General features: G+C 36.3%; 1 protein-coding gene across 19 annotated transcripts in view; it reads left to right on the forward strand.

Moving 5' to 3' along the window:
* Nucleotides 1-518: 518 nt before the first annotated feature.
* Nucleotides 519-27729, forward strand: part of dclk2a (doublecortin-like kinase 2a) — a 57066-nt gene continuing 29855 nt past the window's right edge. For 3 of the 19 annotated variants that reach the window (XR_007929658.1, XM_051889584.1, XM_051889839.1), the window contains exons 1-3: nt 523-1383; nt 9845-10185; nt 24823-24952. Coding sequence is in view for 17 of the 19 variants with exons in the window: in XM_051889584.1 (XP_051745544.1) it covers nt 987-1383; nt 9845-10185; nt 24823-24952 (868 nt within the window). In the remaining 2 variants the exon portion in view is untranslated. Of the gene's footprint in view, nt 1384-9844; nt 10186-24822; nt 24953-27729 lie in introns of all 19 variants that reach the window. The other 16 variants (XM_051889226.1, XM_051889816.1, XM_051888759.1 and 13 more) reach the window with 13 other exon arrangements.

Below are 27729 nucleotides of genomic sequence, written 5' to 3' on the forward strand. Positions count from 1 at the left end.
TCTGAGGCATGGTAAAAGCAGGGTACTCTTGGAAAATTAAGAAAACTACATTTAAACAATGAGACTAAACACGTTGAGCTATATAACAATAATTCGTATTCTGCCTATAAATGTAACCAAACAGTTGTTCCCTTGTCTAATAAAACACATGATATATTAAAGCGTCTTTGGTGTTTCCATGGTTTCTAATAAAAACGGAAACCGAGGGTAATGCGGATATGACGCCATTGACAGGCGACACCCAGACACGTCCCATATCCTTGGATAAAATCGCGATTTTCTCACGATTTACAAATAGTGGGAAACATTTGGGATATTGTAAGTACTCAGCTGAACAAAATATAATACACTGGCCTAGTGGTTTTTGGATATTTTACTGCAAAAATCTTATACGTATTGGGGCTTTTAGTCATTCCTGTCCCTTGAGAACGGTGAGGCCCCCTAGTGGCCCACGGTTGAGAACAACTGCGTTCGTAGACAAATAATAGATTGGTGTTTTAGGACCCTGAGGAGGAGTAGCTCTTGTCCTCTCCTCCGTGGCTTTCATGTAGGTGTGTGGTGAGTGTTGGCCTGATATGAGTGCCAGTGAAGGGATGAAGAGAACAGCGGACGGTCACGCGTGTCCAGCATGCGCACATACAGCTCTGCGCGTCTCATCTCATCATGATCGGGACTCACCCCAACTATAGCGTCTGTCCTTGAATTGTACAGTTCCTGGATTTGTGGACTACTGGGACTTTCACATCCATTTATTTCTCGTAATATATATTTTTAACAAGTCTTCCTTCTTTAGCTGTATAAAAAGTTGAAGAGAACAGCTGATTTGACTGATTTCTTAAAGAAAAATCTCATTTGTTGAAGGTCTTAAAAAAGGAAGAAATAGGCTACCACGAAAGACAACCGGTGCAATTATTCAGAAATAACATCACAAAAACAAGCTATTTTTTTTCCCCAAGGACCAGCGCTTTGACTTTGAGGAAATAAACATGTCCAGCAGAAGCATCGAGTGGGAGCATTTCGAGGAGCGCGAGAAGAGTCACCGGTCCCCGCGAGGCAGCGGCGGATCGCATTCTGGCTCACGGGGTAATGGGCTCGTGCCCAGTCCCGCTCATAGCGCGCACTGTAGCTTCTACCGCACACGCACTCTGCAGTCGCTCACCTCCGAAAAGAAAGCGAAAAAAGTTCGCTTCTATCGGAATGGTGATAAGTACTTCAAGGGCTTGGTGTACGCGGTGTCCGGTGACCGCTTCAGGTCTTTCGACGCGCTGCTGATGGAGCTCACCCGCTCCCTCTCTGATAATGTGAATTTACCGCAGGGAGTCCGGAGCATCTATGCTGTAGAAGGGGGAAAGAAGATCACCAGCCTGGACGAGTTACTTGAAGGTGAGACTGAAGATTGTGCAGGTGCAAATGTAGACACAACAGACACTTAAAATTCCATGTGACATCCAATTAAGCACAACTGGCAATGGCATGATCCCACTTCCCAGAAGAATGTATTGTTAGCAATATTGTCAGTGTAGGTAACTTTTCCAAGTCTCTCACGCACATACACACTGGATTTTCAATTCACGCTGCAATTTTTAGTTGTCTACTTACTGGCTTGACTGTTCTTCATATTGCGAAGACATTGTAAATAAATAAATAATAATAAAAAAAGGTAACAGTAGGCTAATGTTAATATATATATATATATATATATATATATAATATAAAATGTAATAAAACAAAAATAAAACCTGTCTCATAAGTACTCACTGTACTTATACGTATATAAAGTCTGTCTAACTTTCAGAGTTAACTTTAAACATTACAAGCCATGATAAACAAGGAAAATCTAACCCCCTGGCCTTAGAAAGATTACTGTACTTAATTCACTATTAGCTGATGAAGAGTATTGAGTAAGATACAGTAAGTCTCTTCAGTAAGTCACTTAAGGCCACAGTCATATGGTCCCCATTCCTTGCCTGACTAAACTTTAAAATAGACATGGAACGGGATCTTAAATCTTTCACCCAAAAATGAAAAAAAAAGAGAAGCCATTTATTTACCCTGACGTTGTTCCGTCTGTGGAACACAAAAGAGTATATATTGTTTAAACTGTTTTTATGCATATAATGAAAGTCAGCTGGGTCCAAAACAACATTGGATCTGCTGACTTTCACTGTACAGACAAAAAACACTGAGACATATTTCAAAAAAGTCATAAAGATTTGGCACAACAGTGAATGGCAGAATTGATTTTTTTTTTTTTTGGTAAACTATTCCTTTTAACTGACAGTGATTATGCAAGCCAGTACTCAATCACAATGAATGTATTGCTTTATCTAAATGTTAATAATATGCTCTTAGAATACCTTTTTGATATAGTCATGTTATAGTATGTAGACTAGACTGTCATTAAAATAAATAAATAAATAAATTTCTGGCCTTGTTGTTGCTCTGTGGTATTTCAACAATAGACTGAATGGAGAATTCATTGCATAATTAAAGCTTTTAATGTGGAAAATCATGTTATTCTAAACACACAATTCAAGCTGTATAAGTATATATTTTACTAAATTAGTTTGCAAGCACAATTTCAGCTGCATGTGAGATTGTGACGCAGAATGTGGCTCTGTGTTTGCTCAATGATGCAATTGTACAAGTGCTTTGCATTTGAAGTGCCGAGCTCAGCATCTCTTCGCGCTGACTGAGGGTTGGCTTAGTTCTCTTTTGTGTTACAAATCTGTGTAAAGTCTTACACCCTGCATGATCAAAGCTATGAGTGCTATTTGCTAAAGATCGCCAGGAACAGGCAGCTACAGTATGTTGGAGTGTTTGTAGTGACACTGCTTATTGTGCTGGCAAACCAAACTTTGTTGTACATCAGGGTCCCATCTGGTGACAAGGCATGACTGGTTATGGGAGGGTGATGGAGGGTTCATAACCCTTGTGGTTGTTCCAGTCCACACCTGAGGCCCATGTGAATGACATCCATATTACTATATTTCCCACACACATATTATGTCAAATAGCTGCCATCTGATTTTGGGTCAGATTTTCGTCAGTAATAGTGACCCCATCTGGAGTCTACTTCATTAATTAGCCTTTTGTTAATTTCTCAGCTTAATAAAGCCCAGTGCCTTGGGAGTCCCTCCCTCCTATTTCTGAGGCAAACTGGGTGAAATTGAGATTTTATGATCCAGTGGCGGTAACAATGACATTTATGTTGTGGATGAATGGTTGTAGTTCTGGGTCACTGGTAGAACTAAATCTTGATTTATGAGTATGAAGTATTATTTATTTATCTGAAAATGCTTTAAAAATCTGCATGCATGGCATTACCATTGCCTGGCTTTTGGGTTTTTATTTTAATTTTGCTATATTTTAAAGGTGGGGTATGTATTTTTTCAACAACACTGTTTGGAAGTTAGTCGGGCCAACACCAACAACAAACATCTAACCAATCAGCATTAGGGGGCGTATGATGGCAGAGGAGAGAGAATGAGCAAGAGGGAGATTTGAAAAGAAAAAAAAAAAAAACGCAGAAAGAGAGATGAGACACAATACAAAACAGCTCAAAAGAATACCACTGGAATGAAGGTTTATGACTGGGCAAACGTTCTAGGACCCACATTAATATTAGAAAAGCTTTCCAGCGCTGGAGAGAGCTAAGTGGGAAGGCCTGAAAACAGACGCGGAGGCTGCTTTGATTCCGCTTCACATGTGAGTAACACTGGGTTTGAGTGTCATTGATTGTCTGGAGCTGCTGTGCTGTTGGTAACAACAAACTCTTGTTTGTATTTACTTTTGTTTACTGTAAGTTCATTTTTTGTGCTTCCTTGTCATTCGTTCATCATCTGCGCTTTATTTTTCGTGAAGTATTTTGTTGCACATCAGCTGTGATAAACAGACATCCACTCTCACACTGTGTGTGTAACAGTGGCCAGCTAGTGAGAGTTTAGCAGGTAAACCACTGCACACTGATGACCGCAAGAGAATGCGGTGTTTGGCGTCATTGTCAGTGCACTTGCCTTGCCTGCCAGCAGTGGACGGGCCGGGGTTCGAGACCGATTCGGAGCAAGGTGGTTAGGATTGGAGGGTGAGTTTTGGAGGCGGCGCAATGAAGAGAGGGGTGGGTTTGTTTGGGTTGATTTCAGACTAGGGCTGCAACTAACGATTATTTTGATAATCGATTAGTTGGCCGATTATTTTTTAGATTAATCGGATAAAAATCCTAATTTTATTTATTTTATTTTTTTTGACAAAAAACACATTATTGCACATCCTGCCCAATGTACTTCAAACAAATGTGCCGATTGAATGCTATGAAAACATACAGTGCTAAATTTATTAGACTACCTGTCATAATAAAGAGAGAACAAAAATATTTTATGAATCTATCCAAACTTGTTTAAAACTAAAAATGTTATTGCCTATTACTAGGCAAATAACAAACTGAAACAACTAAATAGTCATTATTCACACATAATATCCAAAAAACAAAAAAAAACAAAAAAAAAAAACTTAATAACAGTCTGTTGTTTTTGACTGTAATTGGGCATCTGAAAAAAAAAAACCACAACTATAAAGTGCTTTACTTTTTTTTCTGCCTTTCTTGTAAAACAGTAAAATCTAAAATTCACGGATATCAACAATAAATATATTGTAGCTTTAGAAATACTGCTGTGACTAAAGAACACATACTGGTGGATTAACCATTATAGAAACATGAAAAATGATTTTGGTAATCACCAATACTGATAGTTTAGGACAGCTGTGGCACAAACCTTACATTGGGTGGCAGAGGTCTAATAAATTTGTTAAACACTGTATATTGTGAATATAGTGTAAATCTCTACATTACAAATTAAGATAGTAATAAAGATAATAAAGATTACACAAACTTATTATTATAAACACAAACTTATTGTTAACCAACAGGCAAGATAAATGTTCTGCAGGAACACACACATTCACTCTGGACTCAATCACCTCTTACTGTCATTTCTTTATCCTGTAAATAGGCTATAAGAAACGTCTTACATTTAAATTACATGTTGTTATCCCTTTACAGTTACTACTCTCATAAAATACTTGAATGACATGTTGATTTTTTTAAATCTAAATTTAACTTTAAACAACAGATATTTCAGCAAAATGAATGTTTTTGCCCTGAATATTAATAGTCTCCCTCTCTACCGCGTTCGGTCTGTCTGACGCGGGTGCGCGCGCCGGCGCTCATTCAGTAAAGTTTGAAGTTTAACGCAGACTGTCAGGATGAGCCTTTATGCAAAATGGAAATGCTCGAGTGAATTTGTAACATTTACAGATATAGCCGTAGAATGAACGTTTTGCGCTGAGGAAATCGCATGCATCTGTCAAAGCGCCTGACAGGGTAAGCCATTACGCCAATGCATTAGCTTGAGCTTAAAATAAAGAATTCTCATGTTTTGATCGGCTTTGATCTCGTACCTTTCCCGCAGCTGCTCAATCTGTTTCCTTCACTATTTTTAGATGCATTTTTTGTCCACAGAAATGCGTTATTCAGTGCTGTAATTTGACGTGACTGTCAGATGTTTTCAGTGCACGGTGGGCAGACCCGACTAATCGATAATGAGAATCGTTGTCGATGATTTTCATTATCGATTATTATCGATTTTTATCGAATAGTTGTTGCAACCCTATTTCAAACATCAGCAATGTCCAACAGCGTTTTTGAAAAAAATACATACCCCACCTTTAATGTTTACTGTACACTAAACATGACATATTTTGTATGCATCAAAGCGCACAGACCATGTACGTTGTTATATTGCACATTTCTTCATACTCTCATGTGAATAAACAAATGTTTCATTCACACTAGGTGAGTCATACGTTCTCAGTTGCCTCTCTACTAACATGAGAAATATATATATATATATATATATATATATATATATATATATATATGATATGAATATATATGATTTTCCTCTCAGTTTGATGCCACTAGTTTCACCAGGGGCTATAAACTTTGCAATTCAGATTTAGATGAAATTCAGATTTTTTATTTTTTTTTTCCTCTAAATAGTGCTTATGCACACACATTTTGGTGTGCATAGTATGCATAGCCAGGAGCAATGATGATTTGTATTTAGCCATTGTTTGCTCATTTTTTTCTGTTTGAAACTTAAATATATGCTCAAACATTAAATCATATATTTGACCCAGACTCAAACATATTCTGTTTCTATTTTTGAGGTTATAAACTTCAAATTCAGGTTATAAACTTCAAATTCAAGTGGTGTTAAGGTATTTGTTAAGAACTGTGTTGGATCAACCCAATCTCCTGGTACAGCGTATCTATAGCTCTATATGCAGAAATTTTACATGCAACTGGTATACAAAATTTCCCTGTTGACTTTAATTAGTTGTCTAGCAACAGCATTCCAACAGGCATCAGTCTGTTGCTTATTTAAAATGAAAAGTCAAAATACGTTAAAGGTAGGTTTAATAAGTTATGGGTAAATTTAGGTAAATGTTTAGGGTTAGATTTAAGAAAAGAATTATCAATCTGTATGTATTTAAAAATTGTATTGGTCAATTCATTCCTCATCCATTTTAAATACATACAGGCAGGGTCATGCTTAGAGCAGTGCAACTGGTGGGACAGAGGGCCGAGGGCCTGACTCACATCATGACTCACATGGTGCAGCTAGGCGCAAATCCAATACAAAGCTGTTCGGATCACTATTCATTTACAGTGAGACTGGCAAGGGGAACAGAAATCAGGTAAATATGTCCTGACTTCCACTAGAGGAGAGAGAAAATCACAAAGTTTTGGAGACTCAAGGTCTGGTGTGGAAAATAATGAAATAAAATTTACTTTCAGAATATGCTGTCACTTTCTATCTTAAACTAAAATTTAGCAAGCAAAATCATAAGAATACTAATAATAATTCCACTTGTATTCATTAAAAAATATATTTGCGTATCAAAAAAGATATTGCGTATCAAATGCACACAAGAAGTGAATATCAGATGCATGTAAAAAGTGATTTCTACGTATAAAGTGCGTGCCAAATGAAAGCATGAAACTTGTGCTATAGATACACAGTGCTAGAAGATTGGGTTGGTTGGATCTGTACAGATTGACAGATCATAGGTCAGTAGTTTTTCAAGATGAGCTATTTAGATATAAACTTTGATTACAATTGTTTCCTATCTTTATGATTTTGTAGATCATTCTCTTAATTTGATAAGCTGGCTGCTTTCACTATCTTGACCCCTCAAGTCACTATAAAATCAAAATGGACAATTCTTATTTTTTTTTATAGTATTTATATTAAATGATTTATCCATGCGTATTACTTTTTAAAATTCCATGTACCCTTATAATCTATAATCGAAATATCTTCCCTTTTGCAGCGGCATCTCTTTTTTTCTCTGATGACGTATTTACTGCCACAAGGGCGGGACAACCTGTCACTCACATTAGATCAACCAATAGCAAAAGATGACAATCCAATGATCGAATAAATTTCTGATGGACAAAATCAAATCCCACCTTACTTTTTTTTTTTTTCCCTTGTTCGAGAAGCTATCTCACTCAGATATATGTCAAAATAGGAAAGAAAAGACTATCACAACTTGCAAATCATGCCAACTTCATCACGTGGATCACTTTACTACCATAAAGCTTCTGCTCAGCAAACATTAAGCAAAATCACAAGAGCAAGAATGATGTTATACTGAATATCTTGACAAATGAAAGTAGAGGAATGAAACTAACATAGTAAATGGCAAAAATAGTATACAAAATATATCACACAAAGTCATTTTGATTGGTATCTTGAGTTACAAATTGAATCTATTGCTAATCATGCTCATGTCTTGATGTATGTTTTTTCCTGCTATTTCATCAAAAGTCAACTCATATGTTGTAAAAAAACACATTCAGACATGTTTTCTTTGAGGTAGGTAGGAAGCAGGAGGGGATGTTTGGTTTTGAGGGTTGTTTGTCCTCTTTTGATACACTGGCCTGTCTTTTGTTCTGACAGCAATGCACTCCTCAGGATGACAAAGCTCCATTTTCAGACCAGCTGCCTCTGCTGTAGTGCCAAGATGTGCCATCACACATAAACAGGCATGGCCTTTATGCTGCCATGCACACTTTCATGGGCTTTAAGTATTTAACATAATGTCTATCAGACAAGCCGATGTTCAGTTTCGTAAAAATTGTCATAATGAACTCCATAATGAAAGTATTAATGCAACATTTCCTAGGCAGTAATGTTTCATTCTTGTGGTATTCATTTATATGGTCTATTGGGTTGTGAAGTATCGCTGTGGGAATGGGAGTGCATACTTGCTAACAGTTACACTGGAATTCCTGCAAAAAGGAAAATACTTTGCCTTGGACTTTGTCCAAAACCACAGCTGAAAAGTGTAGACAGGCAGAGCTGGGGTCACAGATGGGATGAGTGTTTTTATTTTTATTTTATTCAACCTAACCCAACCCTTTGCAGTCTCTGGGTATCTTGGATGTGTACATTTATAATGGCAGTTACAAATTGTTGCACAGGTGCCGAGGTCTTTCATATGGAAGCATGTATCACGGCTAGTTTGGTTTATTCTGGACTCTTATTTTGATTTTCATTATTTTGTTTCCGTATTCTCAGTTCCTGTGTTTAGTTCCTTTTCCCTTGGTTGTCATGGTTTCACAGTTCTTATTTGTTTCCTTGGTTATGGATTATGTTCATCACCTGTGTCTAGTTTAGTTGATCGTTATCCAATGCATTTAGGGGATGTTTTCATTGCACTGTTTTCAACTAAATATGGGAAACTTTTTATGTGTTTTTTAGCCATTCATTTACACCACAACTGTGGTTTGGGGGCCTGAAACCGCAAACCTTTTTCAAAGTCCAAGTTTTTAAAAAACTATACTGTTATCATCTCTGTGTAAACTACAAAAACACAAATTTGTGAAAATGGTGCATGTTGTGTGTCCAGTCTGTAAGCACGTATTGTTTTTACATAGTGACATCGCCAACTACTGGCCTGGCATGCATAATACAGCTGTTTTAGGCCTAGTTGTTTTCACGGATCCTTGTGAATCATTTTGACAACATTGTTTGTATGCGAAAAAACACAAAGGAAAAACTTTTCCGTTTTTTGTAGATCATTGTTGTGTAAACGTACCCTTAAACTCCTGAGATCCTTCTGTTCACGGTCAGTTATTCAAAGATCCTTACCTCCAGTACGCCTCGTGACTCAATGTGACAGCATGTGTCTGTCTCAGAGTAAAAAAAAAAAGAACTGTAATAATATATTTATACTAATAAATAAATTGTGACTTTACATTTCACAACTGCAACATTATATCTCAGAATTGCAAAGTTGTAAACCTCATGATTATGACTTTGTTTCCTTAAAATTCTGTCTTCATATCACACAATTGTGCCTACAGTATATCTAAGAATTGTAACTTTATCTCAGAAATATGACTTTAAAACTCACAATGTGACTGTAGATCTCAGTTGTGACTTTATATCTCACAATTAAGACTTTGGTTCTCATAATTGCAGTTTTACATTCCAAAATTCTCCTAACTCATAACTGTAACTTTATATCTCAGTGTTACTTTATTTCTTCTTTTAAACTTTGTCTCACAATTACCTATTTGATTTTCTGTTTTACTGCAGAACTGGGCTTCCTTATCAGATTTGTTAGAATTAATGCTATATATTTTTATTTTATGTTTGGTTTAATTTCTCTTTAGTCAGTATCTAATAAAGTAAAAATAAGCTGTATTTATTTGTACATTTTGCACAGAACATAATTCCATTCATCTTACTCTCTTCTTCCGATTTGGCAGGAGAAAGCTATGTGTGTGCTTCCAACGAACCCTACCGTAAAGTGGACTACACTAAGAACGTTAATCCCAACTGGTCAGTCAATGTGAAGACTGGGACGTCCCGCTCAATGCCATCTCTTACCACTTCAAAGAACGAGCTCAGAGAACGAGAGAGCAAAGACTACATCAAACCCAAGCTGGTGACGGTCATCAGGAGTGGCGTCAAACCGCGCAAGGCTGTCCGGATACTTTTGAATAAGAAGACGGCTCACTCCTTTGAGCAGGTGCTCACGGACATCACTGATGCCATTAAACTGGACTCTGGGGCTGTGAAGAGACTCTACACTCTGGAGGGCAAACAAGTAAGTGAAAGATCGAAAAGCCATTTAATAAAATTATTTAAATAAAGATATTAGCTAAAACTTAAAGAGGGTTAAAATGGTCCCTATGGTTTCAAACGACATCATTAATCTGAAAAGTGATTTATGCTCTGGCATTGTCTGGAAACCATAGGAAACTAAGCGTATTACATCTGCTCTGGCCTAGTATCATTTTAACATATTTACTTTGAAAAGCTATTACTTTTTATCCCTGTGCTAAGACTGTCTAAACTTTGGGTCTATTACTAACTTTAGTACCTCTCTTCATGAGGAACAAATTTTCCTCAAGCACCCATGAATTTTTTTTTCTTTTTTTTCTGTTTTTCAGTTTTTGACATTTTATCCATCCAATGGATTTGGGATTTTTGAAATGTCATCTCTAGAGATGGTTTACTAAGTTTTTTAGGTAACACTTTACAATAGTTAACATTAGTTAACTACATTAGTTAACATGAAATAATAATGAACTGCACTTATACAGCATTTATTAATCTTTTTAATGTTAATTTCAGCATTTACTAATACATTATTTAAATCTTGTTAACATTAGTTGAACAATGAACAACTGTTATTTATTAGTAAATACAGTAACAAATGTATTGCTCATGGTTAGTTCATGTTAGTTAATATATTAACTAATGTTTAACTAATGAACCTTATTGTAAAGTGTTACTGTTTTTTAAATGTACAGATATATTGATTACATATCAGTAGTTTAGTTTTTTTTTTTTTTTTTTATGGTTCTAGAAGTTAACATTTATCAGCTAGTCCTATTAAATATATAAACAAGTCACCTCCATTTAATCTATTTCACTGGATTCCTCCAATTGATGCTATACATACATTTAAGATATATTTAAACTAAAATAACCTTTTTTTTTAAATGCTCCAATAGAGCAATTTCCTGAAAAAATGAGGCCACACTTTAGTATTTTATCACCTTTAATAAATGTGAATGGATGCTACCCTCAAGATACTCTCAAATAATGATCTGAGCTCTTGTAGTATAGATAGGGCAGAATTATACATCAGGAGCTGGTAATGACCACCTGAGCCCTATTTAATTGTGAACGTGCTTGAGCCAATCCAGACAGGAAATCCAGATGGGGCATGTCTTTAGTCACGTCTGTGATTGTTAGGACATAAAACAAGTAATTCTCATTTCATTTATGTGGTTTTGGTTAAACCAATCTGCAGTTCATTCTAAGGACAGTAAATTAATGTGTTTGATTCTGTTGCAGCTTCACATCATTCATTCATATTCTGTTTATCTTTGTAAATATATTAATTGCTTGACCAGAAATGATCAAAATCCTTTGGTTATTTACAGCAGTGTCTGGAAAAAAGTAGTCAGGAACGCACATTATATCGGTACCTATAGTGTTTGGCAAAGTATAATGTTAAGAACTGTCAGAAAGGACAATTAACCTTATTATTCTGGTAATGACAGGGATACTGAGCATTCAGCCATGGTCTTTCCAACAGAGACAGTATTCAATACATAGTGGGTCCCACTGTTTTTATTATCTTTCATCTATACACCCAGACTTCCTTATCCTTTAAAGCTTTTTCATACAATGTATCTTTTGTTTCCTAAAAATTAAAATGTGGATTTTCAGCAAATGAAGAATACTTATTGTTCTGTACAGAAGAAATTCTGAAGAATCTTCATGCAGAAATCTTATGAGGGCAGGGGAATTAGCCTCTTCTGTTCTCTTTCAAAAAGCCGGGGTACGTGAGGTATGTGGATAGCTGACATGTCTTGATGATGTCGTTGGGGATTCGACTCGGCAGTGGTGAATTGTTCGTAGAGAGCTCCTGGCTGCCTCTCGGCCACTGTGAATCTCTTTGGAATTTAGTGAGAGAACTCATGCGCATATTTAAAGTCTGTCCCGGCTTGATCTTCCTTAATTATGCAAAACTGCCTCCAAGAATTGCTTGGCAAAGGTGAATGTAGAACTATTATGGTAATGTCTTAGGCTGGTTTTGTATGAGTAAAGAATACAAAGAAAGTAGTTGAAATAAGTCACTCACTTCGTCCTCTGTTATTTGGGTGCATGATATTGGTGGATTAATATTATCATTATTTTTTGACTGTTCTTTTAAGACCCTTTGACCTAATATATCTGTACTAAGTTCCAAGGAGTCCCACAGGGCTCTGTTTTTGGCCCTTTCATTTCAATATTCACATGCTCCCTCTTAATCACATCTTGTCTGTTATTTATTTATTGCTAAATACATTCACATGTATATTTTCTTGTTTTGAAAAAGATCTTCTACTCTTCTAATCTTACTTAATGTCTGCATCTAAGTATGGTTGCACTCTTACCTCCACAAATACAACAGTCCCAAAACTGAGGTTAGCACCAAAACTCTGCAATTTGTAGAAAACAATTAAAATGCACTATATGTCAAGCAGTCTTAACCTGTGAAATGGACTTTTAGCCAAAAGTGCCCTACGCTTTTAGCCTAAAGTGCTCTGCATTATTCATAGACTTTAGCTAAGATTGAGCAGCCAATGGCAGTTTACCACTAAGGCTCTAGTGTTGTCCATGATTGGGATGAACATGTCATCTACCCCGCAGCACAGGGATGTGAGTGGCTCAGTGGGAGTAGCTCATGGCAAACACACAAATAGCATGGTTTGTTGCTGATAAGTATTAAAAATGCATGATGGGATAGCACTGCAGTGATACCCATGCCTTTAAGTAAATTCAGGAACATCGCTGTTTATCAAAGAGAAAATTTATGAAATCTTAACACCAGCAAATGGGAATTGTAGTTTTAGATTGCAATAGAGTCGAATAGACTTAGGGGGGAAAAATTAAATGAATACTATTTAAAAATATGTCTTTATTGTTTTTTTTTAAGTAGCAACTCTTTTAGTGCTAGGTTGATTAGCATTTTTATTACATTGTAACATATCTAATATATCTAATTTGTGCCTTGAATATTTTAAAAATAGTCTTGGGACACCAAAGTGTATTTGTACATAAATTGGTCTACTCATGCGTTTCTCTGCAGTTTATCTTGTGTGCTCAGCTCACCTCAATGATTATGGTGAGGCGAGCACATAGCTCAGTACAGTTGGACTCTCACTGTGTGTCTTTTCTTAGCATTATAGTAAGATTAACATCTTTGAATCTCTTTAAAACTGAGGAATGAGAAAAGGGATAAGAAAGAAAAACATTAAAGCCTTAAGATTGGAACTTCATATTTGCAGACATACATATAAGCTTCCAAGAAACATCCAACTAGATCAAATCCATCAGACTGACTTAGATGAAACTTGTCTTACATTTAAGCTGCTTTTCATACACTGAATACACATCTTATTGCTTTCATGGTGTGTGTGTGTGTGTATGTAACTATTTGTTACAAGACAGAATTTGCTTTAGAACTATGTTTACTTGAGAGCTGTTTTGGTTGTTTCAAACAAGGCATCCGCATCACTGCATGTCATATGTGATTACAGTTGGTACACCCTCACTAGGACTGTGAAGAGTTTGAGGCGGCATGTCCTCAATGCACAGCTGCAGGCACACTCGATGAAAAGGACGTCCTCTACTCGAGAGAGTGTATATTGTGTAACTAGATTGTTGATGATATCGTTTGAGTGTCTTACAGAGAACTGAAGCCCAGGGGTCCATATTGGCCAGGGTCATATTCGGTGGGATGCATTTTTGTTATTTGTGTATATACTATATTTACTTACACTACCATTCAAAAGTTTGGGGTTGGTAAGATTTTGTAATGTATTGCGCTCACCCAGGCATTATTTGATCAAAAATACAGTAAAAATAGTAATATTGTGAAATATTATTACAAATTAAAATAACTGTTGATGGCAAAGCTGAATTTTCAGCAGCCATTACTCCAGTCTTCAGTGTCACATGATCCTTCAGAAATCATTCTAATATGCTGTTTTGGTGCTTGAGAAACATTTCTTATTATCAGTGTTGAATACAGTTGTGCTGCTTAAGATTTTTTGTTGAAACTGAATTTTTTTCAGGATTATTTGGTGAACAGAAAGTTCAAAAGAACATTTTAAATATATATATATATATATATATATGTATCATTATAAATGTCTTTACTGTCACTTTTGATCATTTTAATGTGTCCCTGTTGAATTAAAGTATCGAGTATTGAAAAAAAAAAAAAAAATCGTACTTACCCCAATCTCTTTAATGGTAATTTTGCTATATACCATAATGAGCTTAATGTTTGCACTTCTTATAAGCCAATACCACATCCTTAAATAAGCTATGCCACTTTAAACAGGGTCAAATAACCATCTGAGCCATTGCCTTGAAATCAAAGAAAGCCCTTCATCAAACAGTATATTATGAATATTTAGGGGTAACATGCATGTTAACACGATAGCCACTGGATGCCATCTGCTTCTGAGCATTCCGAGCCTAATTCTCAGCAGGTGGGGGTGGGGATGCTGAATTGTGGACACCCCACTGAGACTCCATCCAGCTCTGCTGTAATTGAACCTAAAGGCTGGGGGATTTAAAGTGCAGCTGGCAGGTGTGGGCCGCGTTTAGGGGGGCTAGCGGATCTCTACTAGCCAACACAAGACTCTCTCTCAGTCAGATACGCTTCTTAATGTCTAACTCCATGAATGCCAATCGCTCTTTTCCCTTTAGTTTTTTCCCCCCTAAGGAGCTTTGCTTGGTTTTACATAACAGAAGCTGATGGAGAGATAGAATATGCACTTTTCTGTGGCAAGAGTTTACATTTGCTTTGCCAAATTAGTAATAAGTAAATAAAACAGACCAATTTTTGATGTATTAGCCTAGATGTTAGATGCATTACATCTTCTCCCAGCTGTGTGCTTTGTGATTAGCTGATAATGGAAACCAATGACATGGTAATACACTATCCATGATGGTTTTATAAATCTGCATGAGGACAAGTCGGTCTCCAGGGGAATAGCAGAGGGGAGGTACCATGTGAGTAGTCAAGAGGCTGGGAAGAGGGGTCGTACACTTAAGTTATCATTGCTAACCCATATGCACCCTACCGCCTCCATCTCTTCCTGCTGCCTCCTCATTGACCATACAAATAGCACTTCAAAAACTCACGATTTGAGCTCTGTTGGTTTTAAAAGTCACATTGTACATTAGTTGAAAACACTCTACATCAATCTTAAGACCTTAAGCTTTTTCAAATCTGCTTAGAAATCAGAAATATGAATGTTATTTTATGTCCCAAACACATGTTTTGTACCCAAGCCAATAATCTCAGCATATAGTTGGAAAAGGATCTGATTTGCAAAGCTGCAGACTTGAACGAAATTGGAAAAATAAGTGGTCCTTAGATATATAAAGGGTCTAAAAATGAATGCATAACACAGCAGCAAAAGTCTGCCGTGACTGTAAGTGACCTACAACAAAAACAAACTGGGACAATTAAAATAACATCCCGTTGAAGTAAAACTCATAGACAGACTTCTGATTAGAATTCGGGTCATTGACAAATAAGAGTGTACATGACAGAGAAAAAGAAAAATCTTTTAATAATCTAGTTTTTACCATGTTTTATATTTCTGTTGGATTCTTACGGTTTTGAAAAAACTTTTATAGCATTTAATGACTAAATGCATGAGTCATTTTTTATGCATATTTCTGCATGTAGTTTTGCTTTGGCACATAATTTATTTTAAATATTAAGCTGTTTTTAAGCATCATAGCCTTGTTCAGCACTGAAAGATAGATACATAATTTGAGGGCAAGTGCAAATAAGAGTGTTCTAGTGTCTGAATAGGTGCTGTGGGTATACGTGTCGGGTGCTGGACAGTGGGGGTTGGTGATTGACATAGCCCTGGAGTACATTAGCATACTAAAAGCCTGACAGCGCTCTGTGTATGTATGACATCAGAATAATGTGAACAAGCAAATGATTTCTGATACAGTCTGATAGCAGAGACAAGACTTCAAATCACATCTATTCAGGTCTTTTAAATCACATTAGATCATCAACTCAGCAATAAATAGGACATTTTGTTTTCAGCACTTTACAATCTGTCTGCTAGGGTTCATTTAGATGTCTACCATAATCTCTTTGACCTGTCAATCACCCATATTAGTTTTACCTTGCAGTCAGAGGGAAGGAATAATGCAATCGGATATGATTTTATCTCCCTGAAAGGCTTATATTTCAAATTAAATGAATTATTACACAAAACAGAGCGCATGTGGGCCTACACATTATTTGCTTCACTTGTTTTAAGGGCAGATCGGGATTAAAAGACTAATTGAGGTCAAACTTAAAGTATCATGAATCTGAATAACTGTCATTGTTTGTCTTCTAATTATTACAAACATCACCATCTGCATATGCAGCATTAATATAACTAACAGTCTGTGTGGATGCTTCATGTAAGAAGCAGACAAAATAGAGTGTCTGGTGTCTATGGCTTGTCTGACAGGCCCTCCAGCCCCAGCAGGCATCGCTAGGAGACACAGAGCTGGCACACGACCAGAAACGTGTCAGTGGAGCCATCCGGGGTCACTGTGTGATCTCAGTGCCCTTTTTTGTTTTTATCTGCCCAGTCTGGAGTCTTTATCAAGTGAGTCTGACGGGTGCAGAAAAGGATTTCCGCGTGCCCCATTGTTCACCGGCATCAGTTTCCTGTTTGTTGTCATTTTTCATTTTTGTTTTCTACTAGGGCTGACAAAATTAACATGCTAATTTTGTGATTTTTTTTTTTTTTTTTCAGTTTAACACATTAAAAGTATTTAACGCAATTAAGTATGCAGTTTTTTTTTCGGCCATCCTTTGGCTGCGCTATCATGCTATCATTTATGCAATTAAACCATTTAAGCACTATAAGATGCAAAAAAAAAAGAAAAAAAAAAAGAACTCTAATCTGTTCTGGCGCGCTGTCTGTGAAGCGGCTCTCTGTGAACAAACACCTGAAATGCATGCCCAGAATGCCTCATTGATTCACTGCTCTTGTCTTGACTGAATAACTTTTGTAGCTTTAATAAGGATTAATCTATATTTGATTTATAATTTATGCAGTGAAGACTGTGCAGTGTTTGATTATTCAATTTCTGTATATTTACCTGTTGAAAGTCTTAAAGCACTATTTACAAGGTTACATGAGTCAAATACAACGAAAACAATTACCGTTTTCATGCATCAGTCAGTTTTGAGATTTTTGGCTTTTTGGTTTTTCATAAAGTGTTTTTTCAGACTAGTGGAAAGAAGACATCTTGAGTAAATTATGACAGAATTTAAATTTTTGGGTGAACTATCCCTTTAAATTAAAATTTGTTATATTTTTCAAGCCTGTTAAATGTTAAAAGTGATAGCTTTCTATTATACTGTAATGTTGAATGGCTAAAATTGAGAAAAAATCCATTTATTAGAGATGTCAGTATCAGTGTCAGTGATACTGGCCTTCATTCATAGTGCTTAGTAAAAAGATGCCAGTAAACAAATATTTAAAATATGCAGTCTTTGTTGTTTCTACATTATTTTGGAGATTCAGTGTGAAAGTATTACAATAGAAAAATATATTAAAAACTTTGCGGTTATGTGTGAATAATCGTGATTAATTACAGAATTGATTTGATTTGTAATTTTTTTTTTTTTTTTAAATCGATTGACAGCACTAGTTCCTACACCTTCCTACACATTCACCAATTCCTGTCACTCATAAGTTTTTGGAAAATAAATAATGCAAGACATCAAATATAATGCTGTTTTTAAGACTCGTGTCAATCCCACACAGCAGATTTAGCGTGGGGGCATGGTGCTGATGTGGTTTGACAGCTCATCTCATCTCAGTGATAAATGAAAGCTGATGTCCCATTCTCCGCCATTCACCGCCATCAGTTAGACTTTTGATGACCGACTTCTGAGACTGCCTTTATTTTTCTTTTGTGAGCAGTTGAAGCTGTCAGAGCTACTTTACCGCCGCTGTAAAAATGATAAGTAAATGGTAAATAAGTACAAATGTTAGGTAACCTAAATAAAATTGCTTCATGTGGTAACATCTAAATGAACTGGTTTTAATAACGTCATAAATATTTTTTATTATACAAAAGTTTTGATCCTCCAATATGATTGGCCATGAGAATTAAAAAGTTTGAGGACAGATTTTAGAAGTCTCTTATTCTCAGCAAGGCTGCATTTAAAAATGTAGTAATATTGTGAAATATTATGACAGTTATTATGATATTTTTTCTCTTTTAATATAGTTTAAAATGTAATTTATTCCTGTGACGGCAAAGTTTAATTTGTCTTTACTGTCAATTAATTAATTTAATACATCCTTTCTGAATAAGAGTATTACATTCTTTTTAAAAAAAAATCTTATGGAGCCCAAATTATGTACTTTTTGCATTATTTCATTTTCAGCTAAGCTCACTGATCTATTTTGCAGCAGAAGTGCCTCATTGAATATGACTTTAAACGTATCAGTTGCTGAACACACAATCATAACTTAATTTTCTCTGTGAAAGGCTCATTTGTCAATGCTGCCTTTAAATGGCATCAATTATTTATAGCTGATGTGAGGAAAGCCTCTCCTGTGCTTCAGTAGCTAATGGTTGACAAACTCCTCCAATCCTAGAAGGTTCCAGCTCATCCAAAGCCTGTAAGTAATTGATTTTGATTGAAAGAAACACCAAAGCTAAGTTAAGAGTAGTTAGCAGTAATCAGACATGTGCTGGAGCTACTGTAAAGGGGCTGTTCTGTTTCTCCCCTTCAAGTCTATTTGGCTAATGCTCTGATCTTGCCTTAAGTTATCCTCTTTGTTTAACCATTGTGTATTCTGCTTCGGATCAAATAAGGACCCAAAAACCCCATGGAGTGAACCAGAAATGTGACTCTGTTTTGAGCATAGAATTCATCCCATCCCATTTATATGCTTTCTTTCTTTCTTTCTTTCTTTCTTTCTTTCTTTCTTTCTGTCTCAACACAGTGTAGAGCAGTGCTGCTCTTATACCCTTCATTACTGTCAGCCAAATAAAGCTGAGCTGTTATTAGTCTCAGCACCCTGTCGGGCTCTCTAGGCACAGGCCTGTACTTTACTGGGCTTTGGAAGCCGGACAAGACTTAGAGGAGTTTAATAATACAAGTCTTAATAAACACCTTGTAAGAAACTTAAAATAAAATGATCCTTGAAAGATTTGTTTAGAAATTTGTTATGGTGATTATAATAATAAGTCACTTTTTCGATCTAACATCTATTGTAACAGCCTAGCAACTGAGCAATGTCCTAGCAAAACCACAGAACACCTTAACAACTGCTTAGAATACTCATAACTTTCCAAAATACTAGTTGACAATGTGTGGTGACATTTTTTGCACAGATGTTTATTTTAGAATTCACGAACACCCTGCTGTTTCAAATATGGTTTTGGAAGAGCAGCATTGGTATGTTATTGCTACAAGCTAGTTACTGCATGTAGACGAGCATGACCAGTTTCCAGCACGAAAATGTCCCAAGTATTCTGGTAACCACAAATAAAATGTTTTTAACAGTTTAAATGGTGGAAGGTGTCACATGTAGATGAACATGCTCGAATCAAAGATACAACCCGAATTCTGGAAATGTTGGGACATTTATTAAATTTTAATAAAATGAAAACTAAAAGACTTTCAAATCACATGAGCCAATATTTTATTCACAATAGAACATAGATTACATAACATATGTTTAAACTGAGAAATTTTACAATTTTATGCACAAAATGAGCTCATTTCAAATGTGATGCCTGCTAGATGCCTCTCAAAATAGTTGGGATGGGGGCATGTTTACCGTGGTGTAGCATCTCCTCATCTTTTCAAAACAGTGTGAAGACAGCGGCGTCCGTGATTTCCAACAAGAATGTCAAATTTTGACTTGTCTGACCACAGAATACTTTTCCACTTTGAAACAGTCCATTTTAAATGAGCCTTGGCCCACAGGACATGACGGCGCTTCTGGACCATGTTCACATATGGCTTCCTTTTTGCATGATAGAGCTTTAGTTGGCATCTGCAGATGGCATAGCGGATTGTTTACACCGACAGTGGTTTCTGGAAGTATTCCTGGGCCCATTTAGTAATGTCATTGACACAATTATGATGATGAGCGATGCAGTGTCGTCCTATGTTCTATTGTGAATAAAATATTGGGTCATGTGATTTGAAAGTCTTTTAGTTTTCATTTTATTCAAATTTAAAAAAACGTCCCAACATTTCCAGAATTCGGGTTGTAAAAAAGACTCTTTTAATAGGCAAGGAGAACACGCAGGAGTATCGGAGTCTCAACTAAACTTTGACATAAACAATACCGGACAAAAAAACTGAGGAAACTAAGGCTGCATCCGAAATCGCATTCTCTCTTGAGTAAGTACTTATTTTGAATAAGTAATTACTTAATGACCACTTAAAAAGGACGTTCTAAATAGTATGAATGTGTGTAGTATGATTGTAATTCGGACGTACTACATTCGGCATGTTGTCATTATCACGTGACCTACCATCGTCAGTTGCGTCGCATCTACGCTATTCACAAATCCTCTCCTGTGGCCTCATGAGATAGTAAAGTGTCCTCGTATGTAGTAGGTAGTAGATCATCAGGGTACATTTTGCCTACTCTTTTATGAGTACTGTGAATTCGGACATACTTTTGTCACATGCTGTTTTTCGCCTACTAAATAGTAGGGAAGTATGCGATTTCGGATGCAGCCTAAGGGTATATAAAGCAGGGAGATAACGAGTAGAATAGAAACAGGTGTGTGGGAACTAATTAACAGCCAGGGAATTTAACTAGGGAACACAGGAAAACAGGAAACGATCAAAATGAAAATAAAACCAAAATGCAACATAAGGAGCATACACGTTAGAGTATGTTGTTTTTGTTGTTTTCAGAATGTACACAAATAAACTTTTAAAGTATAGTACAGTGAATCTTAACCTTTTTGACTCCATTAGCAAAAACAATATTTGAAGGCCCCAAAGAAATTTCTGTTACTTCTACAAACTCTATTTGTTTATTTATTTATTGAAACTAGGAGTGGCAATATATTAACGTGATTACATAAAATAACAGTTTCAATGGCTAATTAATCATTCTTCTGGGTTTACATTTAGTTTTACACATTTATTTTTTATTACCAGTTTATTTAAGCCTACATTAGTTTTCTTGTCATTTGGGATTGTTTTTTTTTTTTACTGACAAATATTTATACCCAATAAAATATTTTAGAGCTTGAAAAAAATAGAAAAAATATATTCATTCAGTGTATGTGCTCTTGAATGTAGGTTAACAAAAATGTTTATCTTGTGCTTCCAGCAATCAGTTTACAGAAACTCTTTTAGCTCCATTCCATTCCATTTTTTTTTAACAGATCCAATATATCAGCTAAAATATTTCAGGCATGTTTAATAGTCTCCCAGTGTGGCTTTAGTCTGCCACTATACTCAGGCCAACAACTGGGCCCATATGTTCCTCTAATCTGCTGATTGATGGGAATACTGCTTAAGATCCGTTCCACAGACCGGCCATCCTTGCAGTTCAGGACTGTATGTGATTCAGAGAGAAAGAAAGACTTCTAAGCCTCTGAGCTCAAAACAGCTCACATATTGAGTTGCTGTAATGACTTTTTATGTGTGCAGTGAGGCTATTTAAAGATTAAACACCTCTTTTCCCATTAGAGGCTGTTGAATAGATGATATATCATGTTAATAAAGTACAAGATCTTATAGCAATTCTCTCTTGGCCTTTCTCTATACAGTGTCAGGCTCATGAAGGGGAAGAGGGAGCTGTGTTCCTCTCCATCTGTCTGTGATCTTTCACTCAATTCCATGTAAATGCGTGTGTGTGTGTTTGATGGAGCTCCACATTGGGACCATCTGTTTCTTGCTGCCCACCTCCATTTGTGGAGGAGTGGGCTGAAATCCGGACATCATTCTTTGCCCACTACCACTGCGGCTGTGTGTGTATGTGGGTGTGTTTGCATGTGCTCTCAAATTGTTTATTTTTTTATTTCCTAGTGATGCATTGTGTATTACTCATACTGAATGCAGATTTGGTACATTTATCTGAAAGTAGTGATACGCTGAAATTTCAATTGAAAATATCTGGCAGAAAATAAATTTTTGGTTTTGGCCAGCTTTGAAGGGTTGACAATAATGATTTCTTGTTTTTAATTCATCTTCATTTTGATGAATCAATATCTTTTATACTATGCTGTTTTCAGTTGATGCATGAATGAACAAAACTTTACTGAACATTATTTGTAGTGCGCAATCCATCCAATAATCACAATAAGCTTTGTTCTTTGTTACTTTTGATGTGAAACAAAGTCTCAGCTTTTAAATTCTGTCAATTTTATAATGGAATTCAAACAATAAATATAATTTGATAATGCTCTTTAATGTTGCGTTATACAGATTGTAGATCTGCGAGTCAAGCGACATGTGAACTGATTATTTGTTCCTCTTTGCTACTAGTTATAGCACAAAATAAATATGAATAAACATCTGAAGGCATGTTTAAAAATAAACAGTACAACTAAAATGCATCATGTCTCATAATCGCTCAATCAGTGTTTTAACCACAGAAAGAAGTCAATAAAACAGCTTGTAAAGAATGTCACATAACGTTACTTTTACCGCAGGAAATCCATTCAGTGTCCATGGCTCATTTGTCAGTTAGAAAAAAATAAACTCTAGAGAGGGGCATTTTGCTAAATATATTATGCACTATATTACACATTATGTTATTACTTAACCTGTTGTCTTTTTTTATTAGGGCCTGAGCACCGATGGTGTGAGGACCCTATTGAAATTGCTCAATCTATTGTTCTTCTTCTTCGAAATGAATCACATTTTTGAGGGCCTAAACAAGCTCGAAAACTCATGAAACTTTGCACACACGTCAGAAGTGGTGGAAATTTACATCTGATATGGGTTTCAGAATTAGATGTGGCAAAATGGCTCGATAGCGCCACCTACAAAATTTCAATTAAGTGTCCTTCATGCTACGTTTCACGTATAAGTATGAAATTCGATAGACACATGTAGCAGCCTGATACCTACAAAAAAGACCCTGGGAGCAAAGTCTGAAAACAAACAGGAAGTAAGATATTTTGAATTTTCTCTGCATTTCCAGGCGTTGTACTTTAACGAAATCCTCCCAGAGATTTTATCAGATAAACATCATATTTGGTCAGTCTAATCTAAAGGCCTTTGCGAAGTTAAATTGCGAAGATCTTGAGTTTTCGCTGAAGGGCGTGTCCGTGACGGCCTGACAAAATTCGATGTTTCGCCATGAAACAGGAAGTTGTTGTAACTCGTTCATACTATGTCCGATCTGCCCCAAACTTCACGTGTTTTATTAGAGTCCTGACCTGAAAACATCTACATGCCAATATTCAGTTACAGTCATAGCACCACCTGCGGGCAACAGCAAATGCCATGTTTTACACTGTGATTAACTCCTCATTGAGATTTAACCAGATAAACATCATATTTGGTCAGTCTAATCTTAAGGCCTTAGTGATGTTACATTGCGAAGATCATGAGTTTTCGATGAATGGCGTGTCCGTGGCGGCCTGACAAATTCTGATGTTTCGCCATGAAACAGGAAGCTGTTGTAAGTCAGGCATACAGTGTCTGATCTGCCCCAAACTTCACATGTTTGAGAAGAGTCCTGGCCTGAACACATCTACATGACATGACAATATTCAGTTATAGTAATAGTGCCACCCACTGGCAACAGGATGTGACATGTTTAACACTGTGATGCACTACTAGCAACATACTAAAATATGCAATTGAGTGCTAAACATGCTAGCAACACTTAGCTGAGTGCTAAAGCATGCTGTTATCATCATGAAACAGGAAGCTGTTGTAATTCAAGCATACAATGTCCAATCTGCCTCAAACTTCACATGTTTGATAAGTGCCTGTGCCTGAAGACATCTACATGCCAAAATTTAGTAGCAGGATGTAGCTGGTAGCAGGATGTGTGACAAATACAAATGACTGATGTAGTCCTCCTATATTTATATACTTAAATGCATATTTCCCACTGTGCTCTGTTTTCCTAAAGCCACCGGGTGGCTTTCATTGCTGCTTGTAGCTTTAATTTAATATATGTTTAAATAAATCTGTCATTACTACAAGTTTTTATTACAGCCACTGTTTAAATTCCCAGGTATTAATCTCCATGTAGAACAAGACTGAACCAAAAATTATGGTTTCTATTTTTTGCTGTGCATGAGTTGATCCTGACTCCAGTTTTATAACTCAAGTGTGTGTTTACCTATTGGCTGGCCGACACAGAATGCACCCACAGAACTCCATAAAGAACAGGATTGCCTGTCATTGATAAAATTCTACAATCATGCTTTCAGCTACCAATACGAGTGTACTGCCAGTTCCGATTAGCAGATTTGATCACGTTTATGTCCATTCGTGCAAAAAATAGCTACTGGTATTTCAAACTCCTGGTCTGAATAGACTGCAGCACAACTTTGTGAACTACTACATGTTTTATCAGTTAATCAGATAGCTGTCGCAGTCACATGGTTACTTCCATTCATTTCTCAAACAGTGTTTCTCTCTTTTTCTCTTCCCCCACCCTTTCCCCTCTCTGTCCAGATTACATGTTTGCAGGATTTTTTCGGGGACGATGACGTATTCATCGCGTGCGGCCCTGAGAAATACCGTTACGCACAGGATGATTTTGTGTTGGATCACAGTGGTAAGGCTTCAACAGCCTTTATAACCGGTAGGCTCAGCTAAACACTAACTTCATTTCAACCCAATGTCTCTCATACTAAACTCTAATAAAGAAATGTATCCCTTCACTGCACATCTAGGAAGACATATCACACACACACACACACACACACACACATAAAGTACACACAAAGTACACACACACGCATGCATACTGTACATATATAGGCTACAACCCCATTTCCTGAAAAGTTGGGAAATTTTGTAAAATGCAATATAAACACATTTTGATTTTGATGGCTGCAACACACTCCAAAAAAGTTGGGAGTGAGGCAATATAAAACTGAAAAGATTACAGAATATCTAAGTTAAACTGTTTTGAAACAGTTCACAATAAGCAGTTGAACTGGTAATAGGTGAGGGTATCGTGTTTGGGTATAAAAGAAAAATCCACCAAAAGCTCAGATTTTGCAAGCAAAGATGGGTCATGGCTCACCACTTTGTGCCACATTTCATGAGAGAATTGACAAACAATTCAAAAATGCCATTTCCCAATGCAAGATTGCAAAGAATTTAGGTCTTTCACCATCTACCATACATAATATTGTGAAAAGATTAAGGGAATCCAGAGAGTGTAGGGCAAGGCAGGAAACCTCTGTTGAATGTGTGTGACCTTCAAGCCCTCAGATGGCATTATATGAGAAACCATCATGCTGCTGTATTAAAAATAGCTACATGGTCTTGGGAGTACTTTGGAAAACCGTTGTCACTACACACAGTCTGCCGCTGCATCAAGAAATGCAACTTGCATTTCTGTTACACAAGGAGAAAGCTATACATCAATTCTATGCAGAGATGGTGCAGACTTCTCTAGGCCCAAGCTCATCTCAGATGGTCCAAATGACAGAGGTGATGTGTGCTAGCTTCTTTTTGGGAAAAACGGACATTGAGTTCTCAGTCCCAAAGACGAAAGGGATCAACCAGACTTTCATCAGCGACAGGTGTAAAAGCAAACATCTGACATATACGGGGGTGCATCAGTGCAAACGGCATGGGTGACTTGCATATGTGTGAAGGTACCATTGATGTGGAGGTGAATATTGGGATTGTACAGAGACATACAGTGTTGCTTGAAAGTTTGTGAACCACTTGCAGAATCTGTGAAAATGTGAATAATTTTAACAAAATAGTACAAAATGCATGTCATTTTTTTTGTTTAGTACTGTCCTGAGTAAAATATTTTACATAAACGATGTTTACATAAAGTCCACAAGACAAAAAAATAGCTGAATTTATAAATATGACCCAATTCAAAAGTTTATGAACCCTTGATTCTTAATACTGTGTGGTTACCTGGATGATCCATGACTGTTTTTATGTTTTGTGATGGTTGTTCATGAGTCGCTTGTTTGTCCTGAGCAGTTAAACTGCCCAATATTCTTCAAAAAAATCCTCCAGGTCCCAAAAATAGTTTAATAGTTATGTTTGAGTCCCTCAGTGTGAAAAGTTGGATCTCAAAATCATACAGTCACTGCTGGAAAGGGTTCAAATATGCAAAAGAATTTTCGGTACCTGGAGGATTTTTCTGAAGAATATTGGGCAGTTTAGCTGCTTAGGACAAACAAGGGACTCATGAACAACCATCACAAAACAAAAAAACAGTCGTGGATCATTCAGGTAACCACACACAGTATTAAGAATCAAGGGTTCACAAACTTTTGAGCGGGTCGTTTTTATAAATTCAGCTATTTTTTTGTCTTGTGGACCATCTGTAAACATTTTTTATGTAAAATATCTTACTCAAGACAGTACTAAATAAAAAAAACATGCATATTGTATGATCCCTCTTATTTTGTTAAAATTATTCACATTTTCACAGATTCTGCAAGGGGTTCACAAACTTTCAAGCAGCACTGTATACTGCCATCAAGATGACATCTTGCCAGGCCTCATTCTGCACTTACAAGTGTTTTTTTAGGCACTCTACACCATAAAGTGAATGTGCTTTACTGACCTGCCTGCAGTCTGGATCTGTCTCTTAGAGAATATGTATGGCCCATCATGAAAAGGAGAATCAGACAACGACGACCGACAGACTGTTAAGCAGCTGTCTTGTATCAGGCGAGGTTTTTGCAAAAATTCCACCTGCAAAACTGCAACAGTTAGTATAATCAATTCCCAAATGATTAAAACGTGTAATTAAAAGGAAAGGTAATGCGACAGTGGTAAACATGCTTCTGTCCCAATTTTTTTGGAGTGTGTTACAGCCATCAAAATCAAAATTTGTATATATTTACAAAATACAATTAGTTGGACAGTGAAAACACTGAAAATCTTTTCTTTGTATTTTTGTCAGTTAAATAAAGGTTTAAGGGAATTAACAAACAACAGATTCTTTGATCCACAGATTTTATTGCATTTTACAAAATTTTCCAACTTTTCTGGAAATGGGGCTGTACATATTATACACTTAATATACACTTCCATTAAAAAGTTTGGGGTCAGTGAGAAGAAATTAATACTTTCATTCAGGATGCATTAAATTGATCAAAAGTGACAGTAAAGACGTTTACATTGTTACAAAAAGATACTATATTTTAAATAAATGCTGTTCTTTTGATTTAAAAAAAAATAAATAATCAAAATTCATCAGGAAAATCCCAAAATAATGTATCAATTTCCACAAAAAAAAAAAAATTAAGTTAACTGTTTTCAACTGTGATGATTAAAAATGTTTCTTAAGCACCAAATCTACATATCAGAATGATTTCTGAAGGATCATGTGACACTGAAGACTGTAGTAATGAGTAATGATGCTGAAAAATC

This window comes from Ctenopharyngodon idella, chromosome 1, assembly GCF_019924925.1.
Source record: "Ctenopharyngodon idella isolate HZGC_01 chromosome 1, HZGC01, whole genome shotgun sequence".
Taxonomy (NCBI): domain Eukaryota; kingdom Metazoa; phylum Chordata; class Actinopteri; order Cypriniformes; family Xenocyprididae; genus Ctenopharyngodon; species Ctenopharyngodon idella.